Raw genomic sequence first — 22,992 nt, forward strand, 5'->3', positions numbered from 1 at the left:
CAGTGTGGGGACAGCCCCGAGTTGCCGAAAGTCCCCGGCCCGCTTTCCTCCTGTGAAGACATAGCTGCGGGTGGCTGTGCTGGTGGCGTTCAAGATGTCGACCAAGAATTTCCGAGTCAGTGACGGGGACTGGATTTGCCCTGACAAAAAGTGAGTCCAAGAAGGGTCCTGAATTGGGGCGGAGTTTATTAGTGGAAGCTTTGCCAGGTCCGTTCGGCATTTTCCTTTTCTATGATTTCCTTTGCCTTAAGACGGGTTGAGGCGGCGAACCGCCAGTTCCCGGGCGGGAATAAGGCTCCCAATCTCCTCACGAGAGAGGTCTTTCCGGAGTCTTTGTTCTAGATATGTCTTCAGCGTTTCGTCGACATTACCTCTCCAAGCTAGCCTCTCTTTTTAGAGTGCGAGATGGCCTACCTTTTAGCCCCACGCCCCACCCCCGCCCCGACCAGGTTTCAGCGATAGGAAATCTCTCCGGTCAGGCCAGCTTGGTGTTGGATCTCCCCCACGTGACTTTTCTCTGCAGAACTTTATTCTTGTTCACGGAAAATATTGCTTCCTCGCACTCGTCCTTTTGCCTCTTACAGCTCGTTTTGTATTTTTACTCAAACTTTTCCTCCGTACTATTTTTCCCTTTTCCCCAAACTCTAACCTCTTTGATTTGGAAAATTCTGACATTTTCTTTGTGGATCATTTCTCCACAAGAATTGGGCATTTCGCCTCCTTAGAGCCGAAAAGGAGGGAAGAGGCCTGTGTTTTTGCCTACTCAGCCCTTAAGATGCCTGCAGCAGAGAAGCACGTGTGTTAGTGGCTCTGCTTTTTGACATTGTTGCCAACGCCAATGTACTCTACTAAGTTGTTAATCAGATTTTTTTTGAAGGGTGCACAAGTAGATGTATCTATTCAGAAATAACATGGAAAATAATTTAACGTACAACTCATGTTCATATAAAAGCCTTTTTTTTATTGTACCTAAGTTAGCCACAAATAAAGAGGTTTTGATTGTAAAGAGCAAAAACTTTGGAACAAACCTTGGTTGAGTTAAAATTCCATTAATTTAACTGCTGAAAAAGGAATAGAATTACTTTTTTGTGAAAACATGAAATAACATGGATAGGGTGTGTAGACAATGACGTGTAGCAAATTCTAACTGGTAGCTATTGATAGTAATTTGATATTAAGATGACCTGAAGGAGTAGTTCAAGCCTAACAAATGATATTGAATAGAACCAAAGTTATATATTATCGATAGTATTGCTCTGATAAGACGTTATTGAAAATGTTCAAAAGATTTAGAACAACAACTTCTGACTTTGTTGTTACCTGTAAAATAATGTGCTTTTGTCAGTGTCTTTAATGACAGCACACCCAGATACTTGAGGTAGGACTTGCAAGGAGAGTGCATTTCAACTCATTTACAAATATATGAATAGAAAGTTGCTTGTACAATATGTATAAATACAGGAGAAATTTTCAGAGTATATTTTCCATGTTTAATGGAGTTAAAAGGAATATTTTTAGGGGAAAAACTTAGCCTAAATATTATTTAGAGTGTTTCACTTTAGTGTCATCCCATACTTCACATCTGTATTGTATTCTAGTATAATGCCTTAAAAATCAGCTTTTTAAAATTTAAGCATTACATGTCTTTCTTAAAATTATTGAACCTTTTTGTATTTTTAGTTAGTACAACCTATCATCTTTGATTCCTTACCATCCTACCTACTACCTGTAAAAATATAATTTCATTAAGATCCATGAAGCCTCCTTGATTTATAAGTTTTTTCCTCATTGGTCCACCCCTAGGGTTTAAAACTCCCTGGTACCTTGTAAGTAATTACTGAAGTGGAGTTAACTGTCACTTCTAACTTTGTAAAGGGATTATAACTAATGATATCTGCTAACATGAGAACTTGAGGCAGAGATCTTAAGTAACTTAACCAAGATCACATAACTGGTACATGGAAGATTGGAATATCTTATTTTGAATTTGTGACTCCAGTCTAATATTTTTCCCCCAGTAAATTGTGAGGAGTTTTTTGTTGGTAGCATTGACATTAACATGACTAAGATGTATTAGAAGTTATGAATTCCAGATGTAGTGAGGGCAAGTTAAAATGTAAAATTTTACAAATTTAAATTTTTATAAATGCTTTTTATTTGTTTTCAGATGTGGAAATGTAAACTTTGCTAGAAGAACCAGCTGTAATCGATGTGGTCGGGGTAAGTATTTAAAGAAGATTCTATTTGTACTGTATATATATCATTTATTTCTCCAGGTTCATATTGCATGATTTTTCTGTTTTCAGAGAAAACAACTGAGGCCAAGATGATGAAAGCTGGGGGCACTGAAATAGGAAAGACACTTGCAGAAAAGAGCCGAGGCCTATTTAGTGCTAATGACTGGCAATGTAAAACGTATGTTTTTTAAATTATTGTCTGCTCTTTCTTCCAAAATGATAGATCTGGCCACTACTTGTTTATATTACAGCTCTTATTAACCACATTGACAAGCCAGGGTAACCTTTTAAATCCAAGGTATTGTTATTCAGTCTCACCTTTAAGTATCGTATAAAGAAATTTGAAATTATTCTTTGCATTTTTTAATGGTAATAGTTGTCACTGTGATGGATTATGTATACCAGTAAACAAATGCTTATGGTGAGCTAAAAACCAAAATTGGGGGATGGCGGTACTTAAAAGTACTAAGGCCTACTTCTTTCTATTATTGAAAAATCCCCCCAATTTTTAGACTGTATAGTTAGTGTGAAATACACCATGAAACTCATTTTGCCTATTTACAAAATAATGTTAGATTCATAAGTTGTGTGCCATAAGTAATTATGTCTAATTATAGGTAGGTTTCTTAATGATTTTTATTTTCAGGCTTAGATTTAATTCTTTATTGATTTTTCCAACTTCCATCTTTTCTCTGTGCAGATGAATCCTATGTGTATGAAAGAGGAGTAAACCAAAAAAGTATTAAATAAATTTCTCTTTTTGTTTGTTTGTATTTTTTGTTTTGTGTTTTTTGTTTTTGAGACGAGGTCCCACTCAGTCACCCAGGCTGGAGTGCAGTGGGGGCGATCTCAGCTCTGTAACCTCTACCTCCCAGGCTCAAGCAGTCTTTTCTCCTCAGCCTCCTTAGTAGCTGAGACCACAAGCCCGCACCACCATGCCTGGCTCATTTTTTTATGTTTTTGGTAGAGACAGGGTTTTACCATGTTGCCCAGGATGCTCGAACTCCTGAGCTCAAGCATTCTGCCTACCTTGGCCTCCCAAAATGCTGGGTTTACAGGTGAGGCATGAGCCACTATTCCCCACCCTAGAGTCTTAAATAAATTTCTGATCCTCTAGATTATAAATTTGTATTGGAAAAGTTTCCAGCAACAGATTTGGTCACTGGATTTGGTATGCTTTGGAATTCAGTGCTTGAACTGATACCTCAAAAAGTAAATTAACATTATTTATAGGGTATAACCATACTCTTTAAGGTATATTCAGAGACTGAGACATTAGTGGAGCCTTTAAAGTTATATTTTTTCATAAGGCATCAGAATTTCTATACAGGTTCAGTATCAGTTATCTGAAATGTTTGTGGGTTCAGCATCCCTAATCTGAAAATCTGAAATGCTCCAGTGAGCGTTTCTATTTTGTCATGTCCTCTCCCAAAAAGTTAAGATTTTGGAACATTTTCGGATTTTGAATTTGTGGATTAGTGATACTTGGCCTGTGGTTATGATTTGTCATTTACTTCTCAAAATTACAAAGGCATTCTTCATACTGTATAAATTTTGCTTCTCTGCTTAAATGGTTCAGTCCGTTGTTGGAATCCGCATTTACTCTTCAGACCATTGTACATTTTCTTTGTTTACATTACCACTTAATAAACATGTTGATAGTGGTTTCATCCTAGTTTTTATTTTAAAATTCTAAAATATCTAAAAACTTGATATTCATCTATATTATAGCCTACTAATTTGGTGTTTTTCACTTCTAAAGTTGCAGCAATGTGAATTGGGCCAGAAGATCAGAGTGTAATATGTGTAATACTCCAAAGTATGCTAAATTAGAAGAAAGAACAGGTATGATACAACCACATTTTAACCAAATGGTTTTTTTTAAAGCACTAAATATTGAAACAATAATTGTATCACCTTCGAGTAAGAGCCACAGTAAGTGAGGAGTCTGTTTATTCTGCTCTGAATGTTTCTTACTGGAATTTTTTCCCCCCATACACACATACAAATCTGTTGTTTCACAGTTTCACAATTTATAAAATAACAGTGTTAGGGACCTTTATCCTAACAAGGAGGGACATAAGAATACTTTTAGAAATATTCTCCTCCTTTCCCTTTCACTGGTTTGCGTGTTTTATTAGTAATGATATAATGATACCATTTTTAAATTCTTTTGATAGTCTGCTGTGACTTAAAAGGGCAAAGCCACACAATTTAAAGTGTTCTAAAGCTTTGTCAATAATTCTGCAACTTAACTATGTGTTAGGATCATCTGAAAAACTTTTTAAAATACAGATTGCAAAGTGCAGAACTGTTGAAGTTACTTGGTGGTGGGTTTCCAAAATCTGCAGGTGTTTTGGATGGTGTTTGGTAATCATTGGCCTAATTAATAGCTGATCACTAGCTTTGTGTGTTGTTACTGGTGAAATGAAAATGTTTACCTAATAGCATATAGTTTTTCCATTATCACCAATTAGCCCAACCACATTATCTGTTTACTTAAAATCTGATTTTGTCATTCAACTGCTTATATGTCACATGATCAAAGGATTCCTTCTATATATAGTCACCCTGTCACACTTAGACTTGGTGAACTACTTCCCTCTTTTCTTTGCCTCTCTAACTTTAGGCCATTTTCATTGTCTGTTTAGTTTCTAGGGATCAGAGGGCCACTGTTGAATCTTTTCAACCTAGCTCTTCCAGACTTCAACAGAAATTCTCCTTTTATCCCCTCCACCCCATTTAAAAAATTATATTCACATATGTGAGAACATTATAACATAATGTCCTCGATCTGCCCCTCCCCTGCCCCACCACCATTTTCAATCCTCAAATCCTACCTTATTCTTAGGAAGTGATTTTGCCTTTCCACTGATTGGGTAAGTTAAGGCCTTCTGACAAGGATCTCGTTTTTTTCTTCCCTTACCTAAGGTACACCCGCACCTCCACCACCACCCCTCCCCCACCCCGTTTGATTGATTGTTTATTCTGTCTCCTTTGCAGGTTTCTCTTCTTTTGGCCACTGATGTTGGGATTCTTTGCAGCCATCCCTGACCCTCTTTCCTCTATTTTCTAGGTGTTTTCTTCTAAGCCCAAAGTTTTAAGTAACTTTGCCATGATATACAAGTTTATGTCTCCAGCTCAGACTTCTTTGACCCATATATCCAGCTGCCTATTCAACATTGCCATGCAAATGTCAAACTCATTATATTCAAACTGAATTTGTGATTTTTACCCCTGGGACCTGACCCTCTTCCAATGATCTGTTTCTCATGATTAGTACCACTCACCATACATTTGTTACATAAGCTGGAAATCTAGATGTCCTTCTTAGCCTAGATAGCTCCTTCTTGGTATCTCCCATTACCCCCCAAATTCTTTTCCATTACCACCCTAGGCAAAGATATTATTATGTTTTGTGGAAAAATAGCCACCTAGCTGGTTTCTACATATTTTTATTTCCAAATTTAAAACCCTTTTTTAAAAACCCATTTTGATTGCTTTTAGGATAAAGTCTAAAATCTTTTTAACAGTTTCAAAACTTAAAAAAACTTTTGACCTATTTCCTGACTCCTTTACAGTTTCATTATCACAAGAATTATAGTTTAGTTTTGGTAAATTTTATATTGGTAACTTCTCACTTTTCTTTACTCGTTGCCATTTTTCGGTCATTCTGGTGTCTTGAACCTTTCTCACTTCCCTTACTACAAGTATTTGTCTTTGCTGGTAACAGTTGAAGGTGTGAAACGACTTACTCTGTTGCTTTCCACTTTCTTTTCGCTATTTATAATAAAGCAGCGCAGGGTTCAGGGAGCATTTCCTAAGCATGAGACAGGATATGAATAAAAGAGAATGTGATTCACTACCTCTGAAAGATTGCTGCCTTATTCTGTGTAATTCCATCAAATTGTTCAGTAATTTACTTCTTCTGTTTCGGGATTTAGGATTATTTTTGTTTTGGTCAGCTTTAAAAAAAAAAAAAAATTAAAGATAATGGCATAAAAACAATCTTGGCACATTGCGATTTTTATTCTTTTGGAGTATTTCCTTAGAATAAGTTATCAGGAGTTGAATTAATTGTTCAGAGTGTAGAATCACAGAATTTTCCTGTTAGTGCCTTGGTTCTTCCTTAGAAGTACATGTTATATTCATCCCCCTTTCCTGCTTTTTTTCCATTGTCACAATCCTGATCCAAACATTCATTTTAAACCTGTGTTTGATTCTTTCCTGTCCCTTGCTCAGCTTTTATATTATACTGTGAGACAAATTTGAAAATATATTCATTGTAAGACTTACACAGAAATTCTTGGTTACTTTCTAAAGCTTTCTGAAGAAATTCAAATTCATTAGATGATTCCAGAATTGTGTTTTCTGTATTCATTCCTTGAAGACATTTATAGGCCACTGTGCAAGGTGCTGGGGATACCTAGGTGAGCAAAATAGTCTTACAGCAGCAAAGATTAATGAAGTCCTCTTTAGGAAAGCTATGCTTAAGCTAAGAAGGGAAAGATGAGTTACCTGAGTAATGGATTAAACACTCTTTTTTCTGTGTGTGGAGAAGTAATTAGGAGAGGTGTGGCAAGAGTGGAAATAAAACCAATTTATACGCATTACCTAAAATGCTTTAAATCAGTAGAATGAAGGAAACATACGTACCATTCCATTAATTCCACTATCTCAGGTATTCAGTGAAAATTATATGCTTCAGTGTTTTCACGATAGGGAGCTAGTGTATTTTCCATTTATAGGGAAAGAGTTAATGAGCTAGATTTATATTGTATGGGTTCGTACAACATACCTTACTAATGTCTTTGTTGTCAACAGATTATTTTGCTGCCTTTTAAAATAATTTTATTTACATACTTTTGAAAAATTAACTACATGAGTTATAGTTCACTTCTGATCTTACTATGATTTATTTTTGAGCTTTCCATATTCGTCATATTTTTTCAGTTTTTTCCTATGTAAATTATTTCCCATTTAGATCCCATGTATGTTTAAAAATATTTTTATTAACTTCCAACTATTTTAAAGTTTTCACTAGTACAAAGTATAATGAAGAAAAGATGTTGTATTCGTGTGGGTTTTTTTTTTCCAGAAAGTGAAATTTTAAAAAGATTTTTTAAATATTCATGATAGGCAAATTTTAAGTTACAAGTCCTAATTTTTATAAAATATTTTATTATAAATCTATTTAATATTTTGCTGATGAATGAAGTCCTTAAGTCTGAAAATCACGGGCCGCATGTCCTGATACTGCTGTGGAGTATGTGACCAGTTAGATTGTCTTACTCTTGATCAACGCATACCTCTTTAATTTTCAACGGGAGACTTTTTCAGAATATGTCAGCTCACTTTTCCTAAAACTAGCTCATTTTCTTTAATTCCAGTCTCTCCTTTAAGCTTATGTCAGAGACCTGCCAAATGAATCGTATACATTGGGTATGACATGAAAGAACAGTGGTTTGCTAATCTCAACTACTTTTAATAGAATAATTTAATTTCAAAAGGTACTGGCTACTTCAGAGAACCTATGTGACTTTTACCTATGTGTTTATACCAATTAAACCAGGGCCAAAAGATGGCCTTTATTGTGTTACTGTGTTTGTCTGTGTAATTAGGAATTTTCCAAGCTCTAATAAGGCCCGCTACATTTTAAAGTAGCAAAATTTTAGTGTGTCAGAAGATTTCAGACTATTTGCATCTGGTAAACAGTGGAATTTAATGCTTGGTTGTTACTGAGCCCAGAAGAATTCTTCCCAGAAGAATTATGATAAACTATAGAGAAAAGTCCTTTAAACTTTATAGCAGAAGTTTGAGATGTTTTCCACCAATACATTCTATGAATTAAATAAGTCATGTAGGACAAATTGGAATTGAAAAGAGCTAGAAGTATAGCCATGTGACGTTCCAACTAAGTTCTATTTATTTTCTGTGGTGATTTCTAATATGCTTTCTTAAAGACTAGTAATTTGTTAGATGGGTAGGCAGCCATTGTTGATTAGATTTTTGTTGTTTGGAGATTTGGGCATGCTGTGTTTATTATTTAAATCAGTTGTCATCAGGTAACAGTTTGTGCCCTCTTTTTTAAGGATATGGTGGTGGTTTTAATGAAAGAGAAAATGTTGAATATATAGAAAGAGAAGAATCTGATGGTGAATATGATGAGGTAAGCTATATATTGGTGTTCAGATTGAATATAAATTAGAAAAACATAGAAAAAATTCTTAAATGCAAAGGAAAACTTAAACGTATTTTATTTTTGTAAGTGCAGTTTGAGTCTTCAGCAACTGATCATTTTCAGGAAATCATAAATATCTAAAAATAATTTTTTAGAAAATGTATTAAGTTTAATGCATTGTCAGCTGACACGTATTTTGAAATTGTTTTTCTCTAGTTTGGACGTAAAAAGAAAAAATACAGAGGGAAAGCAGTTGGTCCTGCATCTATATTAAAGGAAGTTGAAGATAAAGAATCAGAGGGAGAAGAAGAGGATGAGGATGAAGATCTTTCCAAATACAAATTAGATGAGGTGAACAATTTTCTTGTCCTATTTCCCTTTTGTCTTATGAGAGTTACACCATAACATGAATGCTTTTGACAACCTCAGACACTTGGTGAAGATATATTCTGTGTTTTCATTTGTTCTCACAAAGGTTTTGGGTTTCCACTCTGCCAAGTACTATTTGTACTTGGAACACTACTGTTCTGGAGATACAGTAGTGACCAAAACAGAACCACCTTTCTCTTATTCAGTTCTAGAGGAGGAAAGATATAAATAGATAATTTTGATAGCAATAGTCTTATGAAGATACATGATGTGATAACAGTTTAGAAGCAACTTTGGTTTTTGCTGATGTCTAAGGAGGTGAAGTTTGAGCTGAAACTTGAATGATAGGAAGGAGCCAGCAATAAGAGCTGAGGTGAGAGCATATTTAGTTAGAGAACAGCAAATACAGGTTCCCTAAATAGGAGATAAGCCGGCAGCCTTCAAAAATATCATACATAGGCCAGTATAATTGGAGCAGAGGAGAGAATGAGATGAGGGGGACAGCACACACTTCAGGTCTGGTGATACTTGTTCTGTCAGGCCAGAGTGTAAGTTTTATTCCATATTAAGGGTACCTTAGAGCCTGATCATAAGAGGTCCGAGAATGCAACTAAAGACATAATAAGCCAGTTTTAAAGTTTTTAAGAAAAAAGTGAGATGTATTTATCTGACCTGTGTTTCAGAGTGATGACTGTCAGTATATTGAGATACTAGAGAGATAGAATGGATCTTCAGATTTGAGGAGACCAGCTAAGAGGTTACTATAATATGCTAGAGAATAAAGAACAGAGTTTTTAAGACCAAGAATGGTGGATTCAAGGACTTTTAAGGAGGTGGACTTGAAAATTATTGGGTGATGCATATGTGTGACAGAAAAAGTTGTGTATGACCTCCAGGTTTATGTCTATGCAATACCTGAGACAAAGTTGTCAAGTCTGTTTATTTGAGATGAGTTTAGTAGGTGAATTTTAGAATTCCAAATGAATTTGCTGAGATACCTGTGATATATGTATGTGGAGGTGCTCAGTACACTTAACTGTTTTATCTTTCCTGGTAGGTAACACTAATATCTAAATGTCTAATTATAATTGAATTTTTGTTAGGATGAGGATGAAGATGATGCTGATCTCTCAAAATATAATCTTGATGCCAGTGAAGAAGAAGATAGTAATAAAAAGAAATCTAATAGACGAAGTCGCTCAAAGTCTCGATCTTCACATTCACGATCTTCATCACGCTCATCCTCCCCCTCAAGTTCAAGGTCTAGGTCCAGGTAAACGGGTACAGGTCAAGGGTAACACCAGTCAAAATGTCAGTATCTAACTTTTTTATTTACAAATTTTGTTTTTCTTGACGAAATAAACTTTCCTTTTTATTTTAAAAATTTAATTCAAGTCAACTTTTAAAATAATTTTTCAGCTTAGTGCCATACAGTTGTTGTCCAGTATTTTTAGAAATGTGAAGTCTTAGCATGAAACTTCCTTAATTTATTTTAGCCTCATGCTTTTGACTAAAACAGACTTAAAAACTGAATTAAATTTTTACATACACTTACATCTAATTAATCTAAAGAGATAGCTTACATTTAGAAATTAAGTAAAGGGAAGATCTGTATTTTCGTTCAAGATGTTAAAGGCTAGCACAGAAATTTTCTAGGCATTAAATCATTGCTTGTTACACAATGTTTAAATAGTTTGCTTTGATATCAGTATTTTGAATAAAGGAGCAAATTCAGCCGTGTTAGTTCTGTTGACTTAATGCTCATAATTTTGAGAAGTCCAGGAGTAAACTAAATAGAGGACTCATTTGTTATACTTGAATATTCTTTTATTTGTTGATGTAAAATATGTAATCTCTGATTTTATAGTTAACAATAAAAATAAAATTTTAAGTGAGTGAAAGCAGTGATTTAAATTTAACAGTGTCCTCTTGAAGAACCTTAATCACAGTTAAGTGATGGCATGGGCAATGAATTTTAATCATATTTAGGAATAAAATATTAGCTATTAGTGTATAACAATTAGATATATGTTAATTGAGCACTACAGAGCCTGAAAGCTTAACAAAGTGGGGCTATAGCTAGTAATTTTTTGGTAAAAATATAGTGATCTTTTTCTACAGGTTATTATTATAAAAGACAAATTATAGTTGTAAATTAGATTAATGAATTTTGTGAGTTTTAAAATTTGTATGAACCATGTCTCCCCTTGTGTCATATTTTCCAATAATATGATTACCTAACAATGACAGAATTACACATTTTCCCTTTAATTCTCTAAGCATTGAGTAAACAGAAACATATAGGGATGAAATATACACATGCCAACATTCAAAACTTTGTACTAACTAGAAACAAAAGTAAAAGGGGATTTATAAAGGAAAATGATGGAGACATTTTAGAGAAATGAAGTATAAACTGCAACATTCTGTTTTCTTGCATGTATTCTGGGTAGCTTCTAGTTACTTGTAAACAAAGTATTCATTGTTTTTGTAATAAAGTGATAATACTTGATGTTTTATTTGTCTAGTTGAGTGGCTTTAGGGTAATTTAATCACTTGGAAAGTGATATTTTTTTAATTACCTTTTGTTACTGAATCTTATCTAATTTAAAATACTATGTTTTGAAAGTATATATCTCGTATAGTTATCTTTTTATATGAAAATGAACTCTAATACATATCTTTCTTTCAGTGTTCATATCACAAAGCTCAATTAAGTGGTCCTGGAAAAAAAAATCCTTCCATGTTGTTCCAGGTCCCGTTCGAGAAGTTCTTCCAGTTCGCAGTCAAGATCTCGTTCCAGTTCCAGAGAACGTTCGAGATCTCGTGGGTCGAAATCAAGGTGAATGAGGTAGCATCTCTCTGTAAAGCAGAGAGAAAAATATTTAAAGGCTGCAGAAGGTGTTGCTGCTTTTTCCCCCTTATTTTGCTTCTACTTGTCAATTTTATTTTAGCATTAGAAAACTAATGCACTTGCCTCAGCTTAATTTTCTCACCGTGAAATGTTTCCATTGCCAGCAGTGTGCCAAGACATTCCCATGGTTGAAATCAGGTGGCTATTTTGCATTATGCAGTGTTTATTATTTTGGCACTAAGATGTGATGAAGTAGGAAGATGAAGCCAAGTCTTATTGCCACATTGTATATTAAGATTATATATGGCCAGGCACAGTGATTCATGCCTATAATCCCAGTACTTTGGGAGGCTGAAGTGGTAGGATCACTTGAGGCCAGGAATGTGAAACCAGCCTTAGAGACAAGGTTGTAGTGAGCCTTGATCACTGTAATCCAGCCTGGGTGACAGGAGTGAGACGATGTCTCAAAAAAAAATAAATAATAGTAGTTCAAATAAAATTACATATGTAAATAAAAAGAAAAATTTTCTTCATTATTAAAAGGAAGAAAAATAACCGTGCCTCAAAACAGGTTCTGTTTTGCATGGCAGTTGTTTCAATATTTTCAGAAACAAATTTGCCATTTATATCAGATAAAGTTCCTAGAGAGTACTGTACTCTCATTTTCCTTTCTAGTTTTACACACAGTATTATTTATAGAGCACAAAACACTCTCAAAACTAAATCAGGAAATCTAGTAGGTTAGTTGAGATAGGATGTGGTCTTAAGTAGTAGACTGTTGTAAACTTTCAGGTTGCATGTACTCACATCTGTAGAGGGAAACATAATTTGAAAGATGCTCTTTCAGGAAATTTTTCTGTATTTAGTCAAAATGTGCTCTCTTTGTTTTTAAGTTAATTTATGATGACTTACTAAAAGCATCTAAAATAGAAAATGAAATTCCATATTTGTGGAAATTCATGTTGAAGTCTCACCGTGGCTCTTTTGGTAAAAGTATTTGCTGCTTTGAATCAAATTTAGTATTAAAGGACTGCCACAGTGTAATCATGTTAAGGAGAAAAGAATGATGTGCACACTTGCATTATAAGCCAATAAGAAATAAGTAACAAGGCCAGGCTTGGTGGCTTATGTCCGTAATCCCAGTGCCTTGGGAGGCCGAGGTGGGAGGGCTGCTTGAGCCCAGGCGTTCGAAACCAGCCTGGGCAACACAGTGAGACCTCGTCTACTAAAAAGAAAAATTAAAACAACCAGCCAGGCATGGTGGTGTGTTCTGTAGGCTGAGGTGGAAGGATCACTGGAGCCCTGGAGATTGAGGGTGCAGTGAGCCATGCTACTGCACCACAGCCTGGGGAACAGAGCAAGACCCTGTCTCAAAAAAAAAAAGTAGAGCGCAAATTATTTTTTATTGTTACCATTATTATTTAAGTGCTTTATAGGTAAAAATCCTTAAGTTATGGTATTCCCTTTGGGAGCCATTATAATTAAGGTTTACAGAACATCCTTCATATTCTTCCCATTTTTTCATTGCTTGTAACTTTCCAAAGAATTCTCCTTTTGGGCTTTCTGGTTTTATTTTAAGCCCAAAGGTGAATTTCTTGGGAAGTTTGAGCTAAATTCCTTCAACCAAAATATACAAGTGAAGAAAAAAAAATTTGTATTTAAACATTTACACATTTACTTCTACGTGAAGCATGTGAATGTCAACACTTCATACTTCATAAATAGTGGGTTTTCATAAAAATAAGTATTGTAAATATAAATCATTTTAAAGTTACTTTTTATTTATTTTTGAATATTTAGCAATTTAGTACAGTTACTAGTCTTTTGTTTCTGTCCCATATGCCTGATTTTTCCGTAACAGTTTAATGAGTTGAATAATTCCACATGGAATTATGTTTATTTTCCTTGGGAAGTGGTATATAAGATATGTATTTTCTTCTCAAATGTAAGGATGTAGTTTCTAAACATGAAGTCCTGTTAATGCAGTTACCTGCTGATTTTATAATACTATAATATTTGTGTATATTTTGGAAAGCCTTAAAAAAAGTTTTAAATTCTATTTTGATATAGTAAGCAGGGTTTTAATTACACATGATAAAATTTTAAAGGGAAAAATTAAAATAATGTTTAAGTAGAATGTTTTCATAGTTGATCCAGAAGTCTTCTGTTGAGTAAGCAGTAAGTATTCTTCCTTACAAAATTTTCATAGTTGTTATAAATCCTGTTTGTTTTTGGAGCTATCTGATAACTAAATAATCTTCCTTATTTCTTCTTTTAATGAAATGTTTGATTTGTTTCTCAATCAATGAAGATCCAGCTCCAGGTCCCACAGGGGCTCTTCTTCCCCACGAAAAAGATCTTATTCAAGTTCATCATCTTCTCCTGAGAGGAACAGAAAGAGAAGTCGTTCTAGATCTTCTTCATCTGGTGATCGCAAAAAAAGACGAACAAGATCACGGTCACCCGAAAGGTTTGGGTTTCTGTAGAAATAAGAATGGGTGTTCTTAAGTCTGTTTAATAGATAAACTTTCCTAGTCAAGGGTTAGATTTTTATTATCTCCTGTGTTCCAACTTTCTACTTTTCAACTTTGAACTTCAAAAAAACATTACTTTGTTTATCCTTTGTATTTTGATCAGGTTGTTTAGAATTGTAGATCAAACCATTCTTTGATCATTTTATTGTTTAAATTTTTATTTCCATTTATAATTTTTATAGCCAACTCTCGGTTATTTCTGTCTTTTGAGATTGCAATTGAGGAGCTATATGTCGAAGTAATTTATGAGTTGACTTTTATACTTAGGCTTCTTTCAATACTAATAGTCAAGAATTCTAGAGCATCTAATAAAAAATTAACTTTCAGATCACTGGGAATCTGTCCTCATTTAAATATGTGTAAATGCATTTCCACAGCAAATGCTTCATACCCTTTATCTATAAGGAAATTATTCCTTTTAGCTAATACATTTTTCATATTGCAGTCCAAATCTTTTTTGAGAAAGGCCTATGTTAGGTTACTTTATGTGTACTGACACTTAATATTGGAAGAGTGCAACTGTCATCTGTCAGCCTTTTCTGCAACAGGCTAATTACTTAGTTTCATTAATTTTCTCTGTTCTCAATTATATAGTCATTTTAATGGCTTTATTTGTAGTTGCAAATTTTTCATATTTTATTAGCTTGTGAAGATAAAGATTATGTAAAGTCTATTAATTGCTGGGTTCAGTGGTAGGATTATCTCATGATTCCTACTTGTACAGAATGATTAGTTTTGCTTCTTCACATTTTGGAGTTTAGATGTTAAGATTACACACAGTCTTGTTTCTCTGCATTTGTTTCTTTGTTAAAAAATTACTCTGTTTTTGAGTGGAATTCATTCTGTTGCTTTCTTACCACTTCTGCAAATTTTTATCTTAGCCACATATAATCCCCCTAGTTTGTTGTCATCTAAACTTAATGAACATGTTCTCTATTCCATAAGCCAGGTGATTGGTGAAAACACTAAACAACCCTGAGCCCAGGGCCAACCCCTACGGAACACCACTACTTTACCCAGGTTGATATTGACTTATTCATACTAGCTGCATGAATATAACCCTATAGCAAATTGTACAATCATCTTGTGTAACCTAGATTTCCAAAACTTATTTATGAATATATTTTCTCATACACAGAAGCCTTGCTGTATCTTTTTTACATAATAGACTTCTTACACTTTCTACACCGTGTCACAGAGATTGGTTTAGTCACACTTCCATTACCAAGTTTATATGCTTTTGTTGTACATTTTCTGTAATTTTACACATTTTTGCAAGGCTTTTCTTCAATATCTTAAATAATTGAGAGGTGGCTATATTTTGAAATGAGATTCTTTTGAAATTGTAGAGAATTTTTAATTGTATTTATATGATAACTGGGCTCATATCCAAAGTCTAAACATATAATTTTATGTGTGTAAGTTCCTATCTCAGTTTTTAATTTTTTTGCTAGCATCATGGTACTGAATTTTGTATACTTTCAGTGTCTTAAGAATGAATGCTGAAATTTAGCTCTAGCTTACTTGAATGCCTGCTCTCTCCATTATGTCTTACAGACGCCACAGGTCATCTTCTGGATCATCCCATTCTGGTTCCCGTTCAAGTTCAAAAAAGAAATAATGTATTAAAATTTACATCTTAAAAAAATCCAGTTCAGTGCATGAAGCATATTTTTAAAGAAGTTGGTGTCTTACTTGGTCAGAAGTGCTAAATCTGCTAGTAGAGGTGCATGCCTTTCATTGCTTTTCAAAACAATACAGCTGTGTTTATTTGTGAAGTTAAAAGTAAATAGCATTTTAAGCCATAATGTCCCAAAATAGATGCTCTGTCATTCATTATTATAACCATTTGCTTCATTTAAAACCATTTCAGCTGTAACAGAGTACTTTGCTTCCTAATTTAAACCCGTTTTTCTCATTTTCAAATACATCCTGTCCATTGGCTAAGACAGGATTACTTAGGCTTGCCTGAACTTTGGGCTTGGAGGCAAGACTGGAAACTAGTTGGAAACAACATACTTATGGAAAAGACAGTCAGCCTGTTTATGCTGTTAACAGATGTCAAAGTGATTCTCACCAAAAAAAAGTTAAACTATATTGTAAGCAGCCAACTGTAAATGTCTTTACTTTGAAATTCCCTCTGCTAAGGGTGCCTTAGAATCATTGTGTCTCTTTTATCCAGCTTTACTTTTTTGCTCCACATTTAATGTGAAAGAATCTTGTGACATCTACAAGGAGAGAAGTGGGATTTATTTTCCTTTTTGACACACAATTTGGGGCAAAAAAGAAAGTCTTAAGAGTTTATCTCTTCTCTACTGATATATGGTTGCTTGATAAAGACATCTCAAAATGTTTACTAATGTTTTAAGAAGCTTTGTGTGATATTCTTCAAAATCTAGTTACCAAATATGATATCGTAGAAAAGGCTAAATCATAGTCAATGAGCAAATTGAAGTAAGCTTTTAAAGTATATTTCTCTTTTGGTGAAAGGCCAATGGAGACATTGTGAATTTAAGTGAACATTTGCCTCAAGATGTTAACTATAAACATACTGCATACAATATTCTTCTGAATAACAAGTGAATGCTTATCTCTACATGATGTAAGCAAAAATCATTATTTTTCCTATTCATTTGAAGTAAGTTATGGCTTAAAATGCTTTCGGAGTTCATTTCTCAAAATTAAAATCTGGTCACATGAGCTTCAGTTTGTTTTCTGGTTTAAAAAATAAAAAGGTTTCTCTTAACAGTATTTCCAGTGACAATGCAAGGTAAGTATATCAAAGGAAATCAACAACTGTGCTTGGGGGCTTTTTGTTATGGGATATTGATTTCTTTTTCTTGTTTTTTTTCCATAACATTGTCTGCTGCAATTTAAATAAAAAATTACGACATTTTAAGATATTTCGTAGACAGACCAAACAAAAATATGTTTTTATTTTAAAGTGAATGTTTTTCTCTTCAGCTGATCTAAAAATGAAAGCAAAATATCGAATGTAGAAATATTTTGATAATATTTTTACAGTGAGCTTTCCCATGTTTTTATGTCTTAATTTTCTTTGCTGCGTTTATGTAGGTTGCACAAGAACTTTTACTCACTTGTAATTGTGCCTCAGACTTTTTGAAAGTCTACCTTCTAAATTGCCCAGATGATCTAGATTCTACATGTTACCATTGGTTTATTCTTGTGCTTTCTGTATTTAAAACTTTGGCTGTACTAAGCAAATGCAAGGTTATAATTTAGCTAATAGTAGTTTACAGACAATTCTGATGATTATGATTTCATTTGGTTTAACTAAACTGTACTAGTTCATTTCATAAGGAAATGATACTGTAGACAAATGTAAATAAAGCCTGTGAGTCAAGCATCAAGTGGTGTTTGTTGAAATAAACTAGAGATTTTTAAACTCTGATCTAATGTCCATTTTTAAACTAATTACAGTTTTCTTTGTTACCTTTGATTTGTTAATTTTTTATACTCTTTATATTCACCTACCTTTTATATATGATTGCTTGGTATTTTAAATTCCAAAGCCATTATCACTGCAACCTCAGAATTTTTAATTTTAACCTTTTTTTTTCTTTTTAAATAGAGCTCCTAAATTAGTTGCACACTTCTTGCCAGAACATTACATCCCTCATTCCATGTAGTAAAATACCATATCATAGTGTGCTTCTGTAACTACTCTTAAACTGTCACCTTATATAAAGCACTCAGCTGTCCACTTAACAGCTAAGTTTTCTTAAGTTTCTATTTGGAATCCTTTCATCTAAACAATATTGAATGATATCTGGTAATAAATGTCCAAGTTTAGAACTAGATCTAAATACAAGATCATCTCTAGGCACAATTACCAAGCTAAATTAGGTCTTTGAAACCATGTCATCTCCCCTTCTTGCTCTCTTGTGTACATAGCCAGTGTTGTGGATGTTGGTAAGAAGGTAGGGAATTTCTCCACTTTGCCCCCTGTTTTTGACATAAATATTTTTTAAATAGAAATACTCTCATGGCTTTCCTTACCTGGAAATGGTATTTCTGTTTCTGGGAAAATTGAGTAGACAGGTTTAACTAAAAGACTGTGTGTGTGTGTGTGTGTGTGTGTGTGTGTGTGTAAAAGTTTTGTGTGTGAGTGTGTGAGATTTGCAGGCATTATCTAATTCTCCCTATGATCTTGTGAGGGTATATACTCTTGCATATCTTCTGTTTTGCGAAAAGGAGGGTTAAAGCACAGGGAAATTAAAAACTTGCCAAAGGAAGCCGCCGGAATAGCAAAGAAGGGATTCACCCCCAAACGTGATGGAAATTTTCAGTATTATGTCTAATAAAAGCCAAAACTCTTTGAGAAAATAAATGTGAAATTGTTAAGCCCAGTGGTCAGATATGTTTTAGTCTGCTAATTTGGTAGAGAATATATAATTTCAACCAATTATAGTTAGGGAGGTTAGACAAACACTATTTTGGATAACTTTAGATTTACAGAAAAGTTGCAAAGATCGTGCAGACAGTTCTCATATACCCCCACCAAGTTTCTACAGTCATTAGCATCTTATATTGCCATGTATGTATGTTTCTCAAAGCCAAAACCAACATTGGTATATTACTATTAATTACAGATTTTACTTGAATGTTACGATTTTTCCCCTTAAGATATTCCATAATCTAGAGTACCATCTTGTGCTACTAATATCTTCCTATTCTCTTCTGTTCTATGACAGTTTTTCATTCTTTCCTCATTTTTGATGATTTTGATAATCTTAGTACTAGCCAGGTATCCTCTATCCACCACTGCATTCTGTATTTCACTGGATTTTCTCATGATTAGACTGGGACTATGGGGTTTTGCAGAGAATACTACAGAGGAAAAGTGTTTCTCGTCACTTCCTATGGAGGGTACATCATAACCCTGTGACTTCACTGGGAACGTTAACAGTCGTCATTTGGTTAAGGTAGGGTTTGCCCTGATTCACCATTGCAGTTACTATTTCTCCTTTTATCTACTCTTACTCTTTCAAATCAGGTTATACTAAGTGTAGCCCATCATCATAATAAGACGGGAGAATTAAGTTCCACATCCTTTTCGGGTTAAGTATGTACACAGTATTTGGAATTTTTCTATAAGAAAGATTTGTCTCCATTTCTTTTATATATCTACTCAGGTATATTTATTTTATACTTGTTATTTATTTTTTAAATTGACTTTTGTGACCTTTGGCAAGCCTTTATTCTCTGATAGAGGGGAAAGTAGATGGAGAGAGGGAGGGAAAAATTTTTGGAGAGGTATCAAATAGGAGAAAATGTGGGTTCTAGAGCCGTGGCAAGGCGGTGGGGGGTGCCTTCAACATTAAATGAGAGCCTCCACAGTTAATTACAGTATGAGGAGGGATGGGTCCAGATTGCATTACAGCCAAGTTTGTAGTCATTGAGAGTGAGCAGTAAACAATGGGTTTTTTTTCCCCAGCCACATTGAACTACCTGGCTGCTTAAATAAGGGTGTTGTAACATTACACACAGGTACAAAAAATAAACATGTAGTAATAGTTCTTGAATATTTGTTTAGCAAAATAAAAGGTGCCGGGGTAAGAAAAATGTTAACATTAACTTGGTAAATTCTAAATACTTCAGTGCATGATTAAAATATATCTAAAAAGATTTTGAGGAAAGCTATACTATTTTATTCAGAGAAATAAAAATACCTAAATCTGAAGCTAAAAATGCATAGGACAACTCCTCCCCCTAACCTCAATTTAGTAGGAGAAAAGCTCTTATAAAATACAGTTGTACTTAAGTGTCTGTGGGGAATTGGTTCCAGGATCACCCACAGATACTAAAATTCAAGGGTGCTTAAGTCCCTTACGTAAAACAGCATGGTATTTGCATGTAACCTGTGTATATCCTCTCATATACTTTAAATCATCTCTAGAGTAACCCTAATACAATGCCATATGTTACTTCACGTAGATTCAGCATAACACCATATGGCAAATTCAGGTATTGTCTTTGGAACTTTGTAGGGTTTTCTTTTCCCCTGAATATTTTTAATTTGCAGGTGTTGAATCTATGGATGCTGGATACAGAACCCGTGAATACAGAGGACCTATTGTTCTTCAAGTTAGAGATAAAGCCTCTGATAAAATAGGAACAGTTTTGCCTGAATAGAGGCAAACTCTTAACGAGTTGACATGCAGTCTTGAAGGACAAGTTTATAGATGAGTAAGGCAAGCTAAGGTTATTCTCTTCGCAACACTGAATATTTTTTTAGGGAGCTCAAAATACGATGGCTGTGGGAAACCTCGGAGAAGGACAGGGAACTTTGTAGTAATGATGTCGGAATCAAACTGGACCACAGTGAATATTGACTACAGAATATTGATAATTTGAATACCTAAGTGTTGAACACAGAACAGTGGTATTTTGCACCTGTCCTAAAATGAAACATCTATAACCTGTTATTGGTGAGGTTATCACAAAGGCTAAGTACCTCCAACCTAAAAGTAATAGGAACTAAAGTTTAATGGGTGTGATGCAGTGGTAGAGTTTTCACTGATACTTGGTTACTCTCTGGTTCTTCTGCTGACTTCAGTTTAGTTCATGGTAACTGAGTGACTCGGGACATTCTTTATGCCTAAGTTTGTTACACCTATAAAATGAAAATGACTGTTAATACCTTGTGGGAATTATTATAAATAATAAAGTGGCACATATGTATACAACAAATATTGACAGTTTTTATCCCTTCTCCATGTTTACAGATATTTCATATATGTACACACGCACGTATACATATATGTACATGTACATATATGTACATATATGTACATATATGTATACGTGTGTGTGTGTGTATATATTCTCAGATGCCTATTTCCCACTTACTCTTTCTAGAGCACCAGATCCATGTATGTAGCTGCCTCCTGTGTATCTCTTATTTATTTATTTTTTTTGTCAAGATGGGTCTTGCAGTGTTGGGCAGGCTGGTCTCGAATTCCTGGACTCAAGCGATATTCCTATCTTGGCCTCTGAAAGTGCTAGGATTATAGGTGTGAGCCACTATGCCTGGCCTGTATCTCCCTTCACATGTCATACAGGCAATTTTACTGCATTTAAATTTTCCCTAAATCCTCTAATTCACCAAACCTGCGTCTCATGTTGTATTTCCTATTGATAAACAACTGAAGTAAGTGTATTGGGGTGCATCATTGGCAAAATAAGCAACAAATCAAAAAGTAATTTACCTAACTGGGAGGAGCAGATGATAGAGTTCAAAATGCTTTGTTAGGTTAAAATAACTATGAACAAGCATATCATGTACTAGGTAGAACCAAATTTTATAAGTATAGTTAAAAAGCTTTCAATACAAGAAAATATAAAATACATAATTGATAACTAGACCAGTAGATTTTTACTGACAAATGGTTTGGACATTTATTTTGGCTTATATAATAAATAACACTAACTGTTAATGAGCTATTTCTGTGGTAAGTAATGAATTAAACACCTAAAACTCAAAACCAAAATGGAAGTGTTCAGTTTGGATGAAGCAAATCCAATTAATTATATAGTCTATCCTCTTATCTATTAACTCTTAGTGACACTGTTACCCCAATCTAGCTGTTGACTGTGAACCTGTCAAAAATGTTGCTTTTTCAGCAGCTATTTCCATGTATCAGAATTCTGATCAGGGAAAACAAATTATCTGTATTCTTATAAGTTGAATAATGTATTAAAGCCTAAGAATTTTAATGTGGTATCAGCAAATGTGACATGAGAATAGGAAATATTTCCACCTTTGTAAATGGTGCAGTTAGAATTACAAGATTGTGTTGCCCTATATCACACTCACAATTATGTCTCCTATTAATAGATGCCTTAGAATCACAAAAAGGGAAAGGTTAAGGAGAATAGTTAATTCTACCAGAAGAGACTGATAAAGTCTACATCAGTAGACTCTGATGTAATGAAGACTACATCAGTATTCTCAGGCTGCACACATAGTACCTGTGGCACTAAAACCCTGGGATAGAAGAGTGCTAAGAAGGAAAAAAATAGAATAAGGAAAGTTATGTTTTGTGTTTTTTCTTCAAATTAGTGTTAATGAAAATGTGTTTAAATTCAGGCCTCCCATAAAGTATTGCATATCATGAAGTCTAAGGCAGGTACCTGACCGTGAAAAACTACATTTTGACGCACTGATGACTGATAAGAGAGACATAAAATGTGTAACCTGTAATTTTGGTGAAGCCATTGGAAATTAGCAAACCTACACTATGTTTTCTCTACTTTTGGAGACTATTCATCTGTTGGTAAAGATTAGGAGGGAAGGAGATGTCAGAGTTTATAGTTAATGTAGATACAAAAGAAAGTCTTGCTCAAGGACTCCAAAGACATTTAACACTTACCGTAAGTTAAACATTCATCATTCATTTTAGGCACCACTGCATTCTGGTATCATTGCTTAGTGCCCTTTTGATTATATTTTCTGGGGCTATTTGAATCAGTATGGTCTATTTTTGTAAAATCCTTAATTTTTTTTTATTAGAGGGTAAGTTAGCACAGCCCTTTCAAGGCCAATTTGAGAGTATCTGAAAAATTAGAATATTCACAGTATGAACATTTAAACATACTAATGCATTATATTACTGCATGTTAGGCAGTGAACTAATGTTAGATACCTTGATTGAAGCAAGGATAACAATTCCGATTGCTATGAAGGATATAAAAGGGGTAGGTGTATACTGCTCTTAGGACAGTAAGTATAAGACCTCGGGGTCAGGCAAATTATACTTGGTAGCTGAATTCTTAAGAGTTCAGTGCCAGCGG

The 22,992-nt window shown here is 34.3% G+C and overlaps 1 protein-coding gene across 2 annotated transcripts; it reads left to right on the plus strand.

Annotated features, from left to right (window-relative positions):
• The first annotated feature begins 2 nt into the window (after positions 1-2).
• LOC105498371 (zinc finger RANBP2-type containing 2) lies at positions 3-17,587 on the plus strand. 2 transcript variants are annotated; one of them, XM_011770440.2, is made up of 11 exons: positions 3-150; positions 2,168-2,220; positions 2,307-2,415; positions 4,000-4,082; positions 8,330-8,406; positions 8,635-8,769; positions 9,891-10,060; positions 11,543-11,629; positions 13,953-14,111; positions 15,121-15,195; positions 15,733-17,587. In XM_011770440.2, exons 1-10 carry the CDS (start codon positions 95-97, stop codon positions 15,152-15,154), a joined length of 963 nt encoding a protein of 320 aa, XP_011768742.1. In that variant the 5' UTR covers positions 3-94; the 3' UTR covers positions 15,155-15,195; positions 15,733-17,587. The 2 variants fall into 2 exon arrangements, with proteins under 2 accessions (XP_011768742.1, XP_011768741.1); XM_011770439.2 differs by lacking the exon at positions 15,121-15,195.
• The last annotated feature ends 5,405 nt before the right edge of the window (positions 17,588-22,992 follow it).

This window comes from Macaca nemestrina, chromosome 1 (genome assembly GCF_043159975.1).
Source record: "Macaca nemestrina isolate mMacNem1 chromosome 1, mMacNem.hap1, whole genome shotgun sequence".
In the NCBI taxonomy this organism is placed as follows: Eukaryota; Metazoa; Chordata; class Mammalia; order Primates; family Cercopithecidae; genus Macaca; species Macaca nemestrina.

Excerpts from the sequence above, each read along its gene's own strand:
- LOC105498371 (XM_011770439.2), top strand. The coding sequence starts at position 95 with ATGTCGACCAAGAATTTCCGAGTCAGTGACGGGGACTGGATTTGCCCT. Across the intron at positions 4,083-8,329 it reads TAAATTAGAAGAAAGAACAG|GATATGGTGGTGGTTTTAAT; the intron begins GTATGATACAAC and ends CTCTTTTTTAAG. Across the intron at positions 8,407-8,634 it reads CTGATGGTGAATATGATGAG|TTTGGACGTAAAAAGAAAAA; the intron begins GTAAGCTATATA and ends GTTTTTCTCTAG.